Source organism: Notechis scutatus, chromosome 6 (assembly GCF_049901735.1).
Source record: "Notechis scutatus isolate UNSWTSFEM ecotype Mainland chromosome 6, rNotScu1.2, whole genome shotgun sequence".
NCBI lineage: Eukaryota > Metazoa > Chordata > Lepidosauria > Squamata > Elapidae > Notechis > Notechis scutatus.
This window is the reverse complement of record NC_142014.1, coordinates 51,605,247-51,618,796: the sequence shown is the minus strand read 5'-3', so window position 1 is coordinate 51,618,796 and position 13,550 is coordinate 51,605,247. Positions and strand designations below refer to the sequence as shown.

At 38.5% G+C, this 13,550-nt stretch overlaps 1 protein-coding gene and 1 long non-coding RNA gene across 2 annotated transcripts in view; one reads left to right on the top strand and one right to left on the bottom strand.

Moving 5' to 3' along the window:
* The window catches only part of LOC113432696 (uncharacterized), a 26,375-nt gene extending 20,503 nt beyond the window's left edge, over nucleotides 1–5,872 (bottom strand). Inside the window, exon 1 of the long non-coding RNA XR_003373560.2 lies at nucleotides 5,800–5,872. This is a non-coding gene — a long non-coding RNA (uncharacterized LOC113432696). The remainder of the gene's footprint in view (nucleotides 1–5,799) is intronic.
* Nucleotides 5,668–13,550, top strand: RBX1 (ring-box 1). The gene is made up of 5 exons (XM_026694815.2): nucleotides 5,668–6,019; nucleotides 7,712–7,790; nucleotides 9,144–9,214; nucleotides 9,759–9,844; nucleotides 13,403–13,550. Exons 1-5 carry the CDS (start codon nucleotides 5,942–5,944, stop codon nucleotides 13,413–13,415), a joined length of 327 nt encoding a protein of 108 aa, XP_026550600.1. The 5' UTR covers nucleotides 5,668–5,941; the 3' UTR covers nucleotides 13,416–13,550.

The following is a 13,550-nucleotide window of genomic DNA, read 5'->3' as shown; positions in this document are numbered from 1 at the left end:
CGTTGGAACTTTTACTTATTGGAGCTATCTGTGAAAATTCCTGTTTGCTGCCTTTCTTTACAAGGACTGTTGCTTTCAGCCTTATCTGTTTACTTTAAAAGGTGGGACATAACATTTTCCTGTTTGCTGCCTTTCTTTACAAGGACTGCTGCTTTCAGCCTTAACTGTTTATTTTAGAAGGTGGGACATAACAGGTGTCCATTTTAGGTCATGTGATATAGTAGAACCTAGAAACTTGAAGGTCTCTACTGTTGATATGGTGTTGTCTAGTATTGTAAGAGGTGATAGTATAGGAGGGTTTCTTCTGAAGTCTACCACCATTTCTACTGTTTTGAGTGTGTTCAGTTCCAGTTACACCACGAGGCAAGTTGTATAACCTCCTGTCTGTATGCGGATTCGTCGTTGTCTCGAATGAGACCAATCACTGTTGTGTCATCAGCAAACTTCAGTATTTTAACAGATGGATTGTTTGAGATGCAGTCATTGGTTTATAGGGAGAAGAGGAGAAAGCACACAGCCTTGTGGGGGGGCTGTGGTGATTGTACAGGTATCAGATGTGATTCTACCTAGCTTCACCTGCTGCTTCCTGTCTGTTAGGTAGCTTATAACCCACTTACAAGTGTGTTCAGGTACTGCTAGTTGGTTTAATTTACTTTGAAGAGTGTCTGGAATGATGGTATTGAATGCTGAACTGAAGTCTACAAAGAGGACCCTTGCGTAGGTATTGGGAGATTCAAGGTGTTATAGGATGTAATACAGAGCCATGTTAACAGCATCATCTGTTGATCTATTTGCTCAGTATGCAAACTGCATGGGATCTAACAGCGGATCCATGATGGTTTTCAGATGGGACAGCACAAGCCTTTCAAAGATTTTCAAAACTAGAGATGTTAGAGCAACTGGTCTGTAGTCATTCAGTTCCTTGATGGAGGGATTCTTTGGCACTGGGATGATAGAAGAGCATTTGAAGCAGGAAGGAACTTGGCACATCTCTAGTGATCTATTGAAGATTCGGGTGAAGATGGGGGTCAGCACAGACTTTTAAGCAACAAGGAGTTATCTTATCTGGCCCTGGTGCTTTTCCTGGTTCTGTGTAATAGATCTATATATATATACATGTATGGTATTCATTTGTATTGTGTTCATCATCAGAAGCCTGATGGTGGCAGATGAGATTCTGCCGAAACGTTGCTACAACTTTAAAAGCACAACTATAACGACGTGGGAAAATACCGGAACAAAGCTGGATACCATACATATAAATAGCCATGAAAACTTAAGATAGATAGATAGATAGATAGATAGATAGATAGATAGATAGATAGATAGATAGATAGATACACACACATACACATATACATATACATACACACACACACACACACACACACACACACACACACACATACATACATACCGTGTTTCTCATATAATAAGTCTGGGTCTTATTTTTTTTATTTTATTTTTTTGAGCCCCGAAAAAATGGCTAGGCCGTCTTTTCGGGGGTGACTTAATTCCCCCCCCTTGCATCCTTGGGCGGGCGGGCGGTGACGGCTTGGATGTTGACCTCAGCATTGGTGGGGCACTTCGTATTGGGAGACCTTCCGCCACTGTTGCTTTCCCTTCTCCAGGGAAACGCGTGGCTGCGCCAAATGTCATGTGGCTGCGTCAAACGCCGCGGCATTGCTCTAAACGCCGCGGCAGCACGGGGAGAAGGGAAAGCAACAATGGCGGAACGTCTCCCGATACGAAGTGCCCTACCAACGCTGAGGAAAACTTGAGAGTTCACAAGGTTGATGTTTGACTGTGTCTAGATGTTGTTTTGGATATCACGAAGCCTCTTCTCAGAAGATAATAAGGAAAAGAGGTCATGGAGAAGATATGTAGCTTCCCAGGCAATACTGTGGACCTTGCTCAAGCACCACTTACATGCTATGTCATGGATAGAAGAAAATGAACTACTAATAATCTTTTCTGCCATCCTCACCACTCTGCACCACCTTCCTGTCCGAAGCAGTAATGCTTCCAAACCAGACAGTAATGCAATAGGATGCTCTTAATAATCCTTCTATAGAAAGTGGTAAGGACAGGGGAAGGAATATGTACTTTTCTCATGCAACGCAGAAAATGCAGGCGCTGCTATGCCCATTTCACCAGTGTCTCACTGTTGACCAACCAAGCTAGCCTTATTAGCTGTACACCCACAGACTTGATCCATCCTCAAAGTTACAACTGTTGCACCTCTTGACAATTGCAATTTAGATTATTGATAACTGGCTTGTATTTCAACAGCTACAACATCTTGTGGTCACATGATTGCAATTTGCAACTTTCCCAGCTGGCTTCTAACAAGTAAAATCAGAAATCAGGATTTGCTGAGTGACCACATGATTCACTTAACAGCCACATGATTCACATAACAATTGCATGATGGGCTTAACGACCAAAGTAAAAATGATTGTAAAATCAACTTCAGTCACATGATAAATCATTTTAACTACTGCATAGTTTAGGAACCAAAATTACAGTCCCAAATGGTATCATAGGTCAAAGACTACCTGTATATAGATAAAATATTGCATAGTTTTAAGAAAGCATGGATAATTTAAGCATTCACCTTTTGAAAAAACTTTGCTTTCATAGGTAGAGGCAGTTCATGTTCTTTCTGCTATGAAACCTTGATACATGCGGATTCAATCCATTTTTAATGATGGATGTCATTAAATAGGGGAAAGGAGAATTGCATCTCTTTAATAACTATCCTGATTAGTACCATATATAAGTAGTTATCAGGTTACTTTGTTGCATCCTTTTTGTAATAGTTTTCCTAAGTTAGCTGGAAGAAGGTAGTTTAACATTTGGGTTTTGAAAAAAGATATGGGGCTAATATAATAGAAACCCTTTATCAAAAAGCCCAGTTCCTTTGAGATATCATAAGAACATTTTACCCAGTTATAAAATGATTTCAAAGTAAAGAGAAGGACTGGGGAATGTTTTTTTTTGCTTCTTGCAAAAAAAATAAAATAAAATTTCTGCTATGCTGGAGAACCACGTAACCTATACTGCTGATAAAGCTAAATTGTTTAATTTTATTGAAGAGTTTGTACAAAGCTTTGATCAGAAGCTTAAGGATACTCTGTGTTGAAAAAAGTATTTTCAGACAACAAAGAAAGGAGCCTTACAAACTTCTTTCAAAGACCTTTGCCTTCTTTTTCAGATCATTTTCATGGTATTCCTATTGTTTTAATAACAGGAAATAATGAAATGCTTAAGAGTCCTTTTATTTTCTATTTAATACACATTTCAGTGGATCTAAAACAGTATTATTTCTCTTCAAGTATTATTTCTTGATAAGCCTTTAAAGTCCAAAAAACAAACAAACAGTTGACCTGTAACTAGGTTCTGTAATTCTATAATACTATGACATTTCTGAAATCTGAACTGACCATTGTATGGCTATAGTCTTGAATTTATTTCAGGCTTTATTTAGGCATAGACAGCTTTTTTAAAAAAGTTAGAGCCACAGTAAGTGGACAGCAGCAGAAGTGGATAGATATCCCCTTCTCTTTGACAGATTTTATTTCTTTCTGACACTACATACTCATCCTCTGATATCTTTAGAGGAAAAACACTTTCATCACTGAGATCCAAATTGATCTCTTACAGAGGATTATTAAAATTAGGCCATGAGCTATATACAGCCTGCAGATTACTAATTTTTCTTTTATACTAATTGATATGTGTTAGTATAGAACAAGCCAGGTGATGTTTCTGTTCCTGTTTACTTCAACATACTTATTTAGTGATTATTCACAATAAGGCTTATGTAAAGGATCCATGCCAATTTTGGGTAACTTTTTTTTGCTGGCTTCCATTCTCCCTCCTCAAAAGTTTTAGCTAATTTAGCTGGGAAAGCTAAGTGTGTGCATATTTACTAATCTAGAATGGGTGTTTGGGCTGCTTGATTTAATCTACAATTTATAATCCATCTTTCGGATTAAGGTCTCACAAAACAACCTTAGGCACTGAAAAATGTTGTAGATACTGCTGAAATATATTATTGGTAGAAGCTAATGCTTCTACCAAGAGTATTGCACTCCAGTAAGTAATTTTGCAGAAATGCTGCCTACTTATTTAATGCGTATCTATTTTATTTAGTAAATACATTTAGGTAAGAGTGTTATTCCAAGCCTAAAGTATGTAGATATTAAACCATATTAAGTACCAAAGAAGCAGTTATTTAAGTGAGTATATGAAAAACTGGAAGTTTCCAAAAATATTTTTGCGTAGATCCAGGGTAAGTGGGTTATCAATGATTCAGGGTATGTGGAAGTTGGTAAAACATAAAACATTTTGAGTTTCCTCAGCTTACTCATTTTTTAAAGGAAAAGGAAGTTAAGTGTCAAGAAAAAGAAGGGTTTTTTAAAAAAATGCTGGTGAAGCTTCTCTATATTATATAAAACCTACAATTCAGTCTTTTTGCATTTGAAATAGGCCTTTATATACCTTAACAATTTAGGAGTCTATCTTGGGCTGGGGATGTAGCTGCATGAAGTCAGCCATGGAGGCTGTTAATAAGAGGGGGAAGCAACTGAGTATTGTATTCAAAGTGGCATTTTAATAATTTTAATTGTGTGTATAAGATTTTAATCTTTATAGTTTATTAATGACTATGATTATGAATTTAAGCCTCCCCTTTTTGGCTCCCTTGCCTTATTTCGTTTGCTTGGTAATCAGAATCAGGGGCAACCTCAAACTGTTACATCAAAGTCAAAAACTGAGAACAAACGAGCTTTTATGGATATGCCAAGATGATACAGGGACGATATGACGCAGAGTATACAAGCAGGGAGTTCAGCGAGACTTGTTTGTGAGTTAACACGCTGAGAAGATGGACGGCTATATATTGATTGTCATCCTAATATTTCGTTCGTTAGAAGTACTGTTCAAATTAGTGGGGCTTTTCGAGCAAGGCAACGTGATTCTCTGCTGGCTGGGGCTGCAAGTGCATTTTGCACGCGATCGACTGTAACCAGCTCTGGCACACAATATCCGTGCAAAAATGTATTGCAGGACGAAACAAAAGCGTCCGAGGAGACGGCGGCGAAGTGCCTCATACAATGTTTTCAAAATGATCGTGGAAAAAAATCGCTTTGCAAACCCTGGTTAAATCAAGAGTTGCTAATCCGGGCCATAGTAGGCAGGATGCACGTAAAAGATTCAGGCAGTACTAGAGGGGCTTCCGACGCGGGCTGGTGTTAAGCCCATTACATTTGGGGGGGGGGGATTTTGCAGGGACCAGATGAACTGCCAACGCTGCAACTTGCTCGAAATTTGTAGGGCCGATTCTTAAGAGCACTTGCTTCTGAAGCGAGTGACATGACTTAAGATTTGGACTACTGCTCCTTCTATTTTACCAGCCCACCCACCCGCCTTTATCCCCCCTCCTCCCTTTAATTATTCCCATGTTGTATTTATTTCGGGCCGCGCAAATCCAGACAACCATCAGTTGGCAACAAGGAAATAAAGAAAAGGTAGGACCACCAGATTTGGTAACCCTGCCTTTTCTGCGGCTGATCAACTGACGTTGAGTAATTCGAGAGTATCTCTTTAAAGGAGCGTCTACGAGGTTCTGCCTCTTTTCCTCCACCCTCCCTTGCCAGAGTTGGGCCACTGGCAAGGAGCGACAACGAAGACGACGCAAAGGCTGCGCGTAGCGGGACCCGCCTTGGCCCGCGCCTTTAAGAGAGAAGGGGCACGTGATCAGATCCCCCCTCCGCTCCCCCTTTTCGTTCACACCTGCTTGTAGCAAGGGGAGGGTGTCAGACACCGAACACAATATTAAGGGGAGGGGAACCAAAAGAAAACTATCGCGTGGCTTTTATTTAGTCGCGCGCATGCGAGTTGAGGGTAGACCGCTGCAGGAATTTCCTCATCCAAAATGGCTGCCGCGATGGATGTTGATACTCCGAGTGGAACCAACAGCGGTGCCGGTAAAAAACGCTTTGAAGTGAAGAAGGTGAGAAAAGGGAAAGCGGTTTGACCGGTAATGGTAATGAAGCCGAACGGCCTAGAGAGGGTGTCGATTGTTTTGGGGGGGCTTCTTTATTATATGCGAATGGCAAGGTGCTTAGATTAGGCAGCATCCTCCTGGACCGAGTTTAAGAAGGGGCTGTCAGGCGCGGGAGTGAGCCGCCAAGTGCTTGGATATTGCGTGGCTCCGTGCGAAAGGCAATGAGGAGAAGAGAGGGGTGAGAAGAAAGTGACGGAGAAGTTTACCGGTGGACTTATCTAGTCACTAGGCTTTTTAAAGACGGCATTTCGATGACCAGCTCTCGGTAGTTCTTTGATTTTAGATGCTTGCGCGAGGGGTGGGGGGGACCGGGCAGTAAGATCTGTGACCAAGAAAATACTGGATAAATGATACATCGGGAAATTGGCCCTTCTGGCTCTGTTCTAAGATCGTACCAATCGGTTGTCTAATCTACATGTGACAGTGTTTGTAAATATGAACGTGCAGGTAGTCCTAACAGTTTGTGTGGTGACCATTCGAAATTATAACAGCACTGAAAAAGGAGACTTAGGAGCATTTTTCACACTTATGACAATTGCAGTATCCTGGGATCATGTGATCCCCTTTTGTGATCTTCTGACAAGCAAATTCAATGGAGCAGCCAGATTCACTTAACAACTGTGTGACTAATTTAATAACTGCAGTGATTCACATAATTGGCAAGAAAAGTTGTGAAATGGGACAAAACTCACTTAACAAATTTCTCACTTGGCAACCTAAATTTTGGGCTCAATTGTAAGTTGAGGACTACCTATATTAATTTCCAATCAGTATGTGTCCCATAACTGAGTCCCATAACTTAGTTCACTAGATAAGAAAGTGGTACTGTGTACAGGTGATTTCTAAGGATACTTGTAGCTGTCACTGCAGTTGGCTAATTGGGGTGAAAGGTAACAGACAAAGTGTATGTAGAACCATCTCCATGGAACAATAATTTTTCTGAATTTTCATACAAGAAAATGAAATGCTTAAAAATAAATCATTGCTAACAGATGAAAGTAACTTCAGCAAAATTTAATTATATTTACTTGAAATAACATATTTTCTGAATTGGTACATTTGAGTTACAAAACAATTTATTTTCTAATCAGAGGAAAAAAGTCAAATTTAATTGCTATTAAATAATGGCTGTAACTGCATTAAATTATTAAATATTACTGATTTGTAGTTCTTTAGCATATGTATTAAGTCAGGTTGAGAAAAAGGTACAGGCTCAGCATTCATGATTCATAGATGACTGAGAATGGTTCTTGTTTCTCTTATGTTTCTTATTTGATTTGAATTAACATAATATCTTAATATGGTAATTTGGAAACAATAGTTTGAAACCTTCACATGTAATCCATTGTTAAATCAAGTACGTATGGCTTAATATGAAGTGAATAAAGCTTTTGATTTATTTTTATTAATTAGAACAATAGAATACATCTGTATAATAACATTAGTGGTTGTGGAAAGTCACTGGGATTCAATGAAAATGTTTATAAAATAACTAGAAATGATTGGGTCTACGTATTGCTGTTCAGTAAAACATTTAATAAAAGAGCTGAATTGTGTCAAGGATGACTAGGAGGAAGTGGGTAAAATTAACTCTTTTGTAGATACTTGTATACACTTAAATGTCTCTTCTTTTTGTAGTGGAATGCAGTTGCCCTCTGGGCTTGGGACATAGTTGTTGACAACTGTGCAATATGCAGAAATCATATTATGGATCTCTGTAAGTACTTGTAGAGAGAATATATGTGTTTGTGTATTGCAAGTCCTATAATTACAGATGTGCAAAGATTAATAGAAAAGTCCAGTGACATGATGAAAAAACAACTTCAAATGGAAAGTGGGGCAATAATTGCCTGCCACCATTTGTGTAAATTCTCCATCACACTCCTACTTGAAGCTGTATTCATAGTTCTGGGTCTGGGTTGCCAACTTTCAAACTCTCACTGAATTGCAGTTACTTTGTGGGCTGGGAATTACGAATGTCATGACTGTTTCCTAGTATGATTTGGTTGCTTATTGTACCCTATGACTATTATTAAGTGTTGTACCTTATGATTTTTGACTCTTGAGGAATGTATCTTTTCTTGGAGCATTTTCACCAAGACAAATTCCTTGTGTGTCCAATCACACTTGGCCAATAAAGAATTCTATTCTATTCTATAAACTGATTTTTGGCTTTTAAAGAAGAAACCTTTGAGACAAGCTAGAATTTTTGCCTTTGAAGTTTGCTTTTATTATGGAATGGTGAGGCAAATTAAGCCCAATATGCCTTGAGCACCATTTCTTAAATTTGAGATTCATAATAAGTAACCATTCAAAATTCAAATTAATAATTCAAATGAATAATAAATTGCCTTTGCCATTTGCAAAGAAAAAAATATCATGGAGTCTGAATGATTGTTATTCCTCTTGATTTGTTTTCTTTTTACTTGTTATTTTATCTGTTTTTAATATCTTGGTATCAAATTTATTGTAAACTATTAAAGAGATCTCAATAGCAAGTATACCACATTAAATAAATAAATTGTATTCATTTAAGTTACTTTTGCTAAATGTAGAAGTAGACATAATTATGCCAATATTTTTACTAATTTTTCCTTTCTGTCACATTGCAAATTATTATTTTAATGCAGTATTTGAAGGTTTTTAGGGCTCCACTCAGGCTTTGGATAGCAATCAGTTACACATCCATGAAGTATATTCCAGTTAGTAGAAGGCATATTTTTATTCCTAGACCCCTCTTTTTTTCTTTTTTTTTTTCTTTTGGCTTTAAGACTCATTCCAGTCACAGATGGACAAATTTTTCCATGTCAGTATGATTATGAGAACCAGTGTTGCTTGCTATGCTTGGTCTGTTGGCTTCTATAGCTTCTTATGATGTAATGAAAATAAAAAATGGAAAAATTGTTTATTATGTCTTATTGAGCCTTCTTTGTTACTCATAGAATATAGCTGTCTCGTTTCTCCAGTCCCACTTTTAGCAGAGAACATACTTGTCATCACAGGTTCTTGTTTCATCTACTCAAATAAGTAGTTATGAATCATAACATTAGTGTTGTTCTTGTTCTTGCAGGTATAGAATGCCAAGCTAACCAAGCATCAGCTACCTCAGAAGAATGCACTGTTGCATGGGGTGTTTGTAATGTAAGGAATCTACTTTTATGCCATTTAAGTACATTGATTATTCCAGTAGCAATAAGAATTACTAATATTTATTTCCAGTAATAAATAAGCTAGAAGTCTTAAGAAGCTAAATGTTTAAAACCAGCCTTCAAATTTGGGGGAGTGCAGTGTACCTAATAGCATTCTCCTTTCTAACATAATTGAAACTTGTTTATGCTATTGTATTTGGTTGAAACTGTTCTATTTATTGATTTTTTTTATGCTGCCCATCTTACTAATACAGTGACTGGGCAGCTTAAAACATAATAAAAAGGTTAAAAAAAAGATAATACAAAGCAATTAAAATTAAAAGGCTTAAATAGAAAGATAAAAACCAAGAAGATGGGCAACATAGAGGGTAGAGACCTTCTCTACATCAGGCTTTGCCTTGCAATTCCTGGTGATAATTTTTACCCTGAATATGCTGCTGATCTCATTATCCTCTGAAGTAATTCTACAAAGTAACAATAGAAATAAAATAGTTTACACCATACTGTTGTCATAACTTTCCCTCCTTTTTTTTTAGCATGCTTTCCATTTTCATTGCATTTCCCGCTGGCTTAAGACTCGGCAGGTATGCCCATTAGATAATCGAGAATGGGAGTTTCAGAAGTAAGTATCACATACTTGCCTAAATAAAGGAAATACAATTAAACATAGTATATGCCTAATTTCATCTAGGTCAGGGTGTCAAACTCAAGGCCCGCGGGCCATATCCAGCCTGCAGGGTTCTTAGCTCTAGTCCATGGGGCCACCCTAGAAACAGCAAAAGACCGGCCCGTGGTGCCTCTGCCAGCAAAAACGGAGCTTGGGAGGGCAATTTCCAAGCTCCGGTTTCACTAGCCGAGGTTTTCATGAAGCCATCATGGCTGAAAATGGAACTCGAGAGCCCGTTTTCGCTGGCAGAGTGCTTGGGCTGTCTTAGGCGCCCAATACAAGTGACGTCGAGTTGGCCACGCCTCCCACCCTGAGGTCAAACACAACCCTGATGCGGTCCTCAATTAAATCAAGTTTGACATCCCTGATCTAGGTATTTTGATTATAGGTAGAGCTTATATTAAGAGTGTTTTGGCAAGCTGAAATTGGCACTTCCATCTCCTCTAAAGGGATACAGATAAAGTACAACATTACTACATCTGTTTAAAGGGAATTATATGAGCATGTATGAATTAACCCTTTAGGCAGCAGAGAAAAGTGTCATTTGTAAAAGTATAGCATATACTTGTATGCAGAATGCAGGCTTGTATTCAAGATTGCACATATATTTCATTGTATAAGTAGAATGATTGCTTACAAGTCCCCAGGTTAAAAATGCCCTGATTTAAGAATAACCACAGTTAAGAACGGAGCCTATTCCAGAAAAAATTGAGTTAAATATACATTGATTCAAGTTAAATACATAATGGTTCAAGTTCATTATGCAATATTATTTATACGATTATATTGTTCCAGCTTACACACAAATTCGACTTAAGGGTAGATAGACCTTGGGAAGGGTAGACCTTAAAATAGGGACTAAACGTCTTTGGAAATAAAGGTACCGTATTGCCGGCGTATAAGACGACTGGGCGTATAAGACGACCCCCAACATTTCCACTCAAAATATAGAGTTTGTTATATACTCGCCGTATAAGACTACCCCCTCTTCCACACACCTTCCACTTTTGCACTTTTTTTTTTTGACGCACTTTTCTGCTTTGGACAATTTTGAAATGAGCTAATCCAATTTTGAACCAAGAATATGCAAATAGCTATGGAGTTTAGAAATGAGTTTTAAAAATATTTTTCATTGCTTACCATTAAGCGTAAAATATGTTGTAAATAAAATGAGAACACAGGAAACGTTCTCTTCTCAATACAGCTGATCTCTCTCTCTCTCTCTCTCTCACACACACACACACACACACACACACACCAAAAACCCGGACACTGAAAAGGCTGCCAAGGAACAGTATATTCAATGCCTTCTCTTTAATCAAGAAACAAGGAATTCCTTAGAATCTTTTTTTTCCCCAAGTGGCCCTCTTTAAAAAAAAAAAATGGAGGTAACACTTTCATTCAAAAAGTCTTCCAGTATCTGGAGTCCCTCAGACATATTGAAGTGAGGCAGGAGAGTAAGTGAAATTTGAAATGATCCAGCTACCGTTTTCTTCCCCCCGCCCGAAGGCCATTATCTCCACGTCAAAATGAACGAGGGAGGCAAAGAAGCCAAACACGCTAAAAGGATCTCTTTATTTTCCTACACAAGGTCACACCTACTTTTCCGCATTCAAAGGACAACCTCTCCTCACCACCACCACACACACACACACACACCCCAATACCCGCAAACAATGTTCTGGGCATTAATCACCATTGCTACATTAACCTGGTAAATTTATACCCTGCCTCCCCAGTGTTGCTTTGACGGCAGGATTTCACACAGCGGGCGCCGCCGCTCTCTTCTCCGCTCTCCCACCGTTCGCACATGTTGGAAGCACCGTAAACCTGATAACCCACCCGGGGCTCCCCATCCTTAACCTACAGCCGCCCGCATGCAAAACCTGCGTGCAAAAAGAAAAAAAGAAAAAGTACGCCGCACGTGAGGATCTTCGAATCCTCTCCTCCCCACACCGCTAAGGAAGGAAGAGGGGGAAAGGTTGCGAGCGCGTGGCGAGTGACACCCGCCATACACACACACACACACACACACACACACACACACACACCGCTCCCCCAGCCTCCCTCCCGGCTGCAACTCAAGCTCGAAGTGGGAGTCGGAGTCCTCCCGGCGTATAAGACGACCCCCACTTGGAGGCATGTTTTTCAGGGCAAAAAGTCGCCTTATACGCCGGCAAATACGGTAGTTAATCTAATGTCTGTTAAAATGCCAATAACAGTATAAAGTATATTTGTAAACTTACTTTGATAGAGACAGATTTGCAAATGAATGGAGCAGATTTACAACTACATTAATAACAGTTTATGGCCAAATGACTGTTAAATCTGATAACTTATCAGGTTTTTTTGGTTGTAATAAGCAGCAATAAAATCTCGATAACATGGAGAGATTTCCGTTCACCTTAATTAATATATAAGAATCAATAAAATTGCAGCATCATAAACAAAAGCATCAGAGCAAATAATATTGGTTAAGATTTACAGAGATTTTCAATATTCTATGTCATGTAAAGTGTGCACAACATTTAAGATCAAGTGTGCCCATCACAATATACCATAGTTAAATATGGTGTAAGCATGATGCAATATTTCATTCCTTTTTAAATGGCAGAATTGCCAGCTTGTGCAAACCAACAGTTAACAAGTAGTGCACGGATATAAGAGTTATTCAGTATGATTTCCTAATTTGCAGGTGCTATCCCTTAAATCAGGAATATGTAACCTAGTTTGCTCTAGATGTTTTCAACCACCTCATATTTGTCCCTTTAAATATAACCAAGAACAAACATTTATGATTTTGGCATTCTAAACTTCTGGAAGATATCTGCAAGTCAGGACTCCTTCAAATTAAGGTCAACTTCTGGTGATTTCACGGAAATGTTTGTGTAGTTTTCTTTCTAACCAGAAGTGATTTACTAACACTTTCTTCCAGTATGTTTTTAAAAACCAATTTAGCTAAACTTCCTGCTATTTCCTATTGGTCTCCCATCCAAGTACTAACCAGATTATGTATATAGCACAGGCCAAATTATTTGCAGAACCATCTCTCCTTGGTAATATATATTTGCCAAACCCACTTTGTTAGATAGAGTGGGTGCACTACAGTTTCTCTTCCCTTAAATATTGTCATCTGATGGGATTTCAGAGGCATGTCTTTTGGGGGGCTTCCCCAGCCCTTTGGAATAGTCTCCCAACTGAGATCTGAGGAATCCTTAACCTTTTAACCTTCTGGTAGTCCATGACTTTTCCCTCATGCTAGGATGGGGGTTATATTCAAAAGCTGTTTGGCCTGGTGCCAGAGAGAAGGGTATCTTTTATTTTTTTAGGTTTTTTTAATGGATTGTTTTGAACCAATTAGAATCATTACGTGAGATAAGCAGTTCTATAAATAAATAAATTTATCCCTGCCATAGATTATAAAGCTAAATAACTTCTTCATAGATTAGAAAAATGATTGTATTTTGACACAATTGCTACTTTGTCCTAAAAGGAAAATACTTTTTTTTCTAGGTATGGACATTAGCAGGAGAGCCAAAATCCCCAAGTTTATTCTGTCTTAACTTAAGCCTTCCACAGTGCAAGTGAGCTGACTCTGTTATACCATTTTTGTTTTTTCTTAATGCAGTCATTGTGAATAATAAACTTTTTTGGTCTCCTG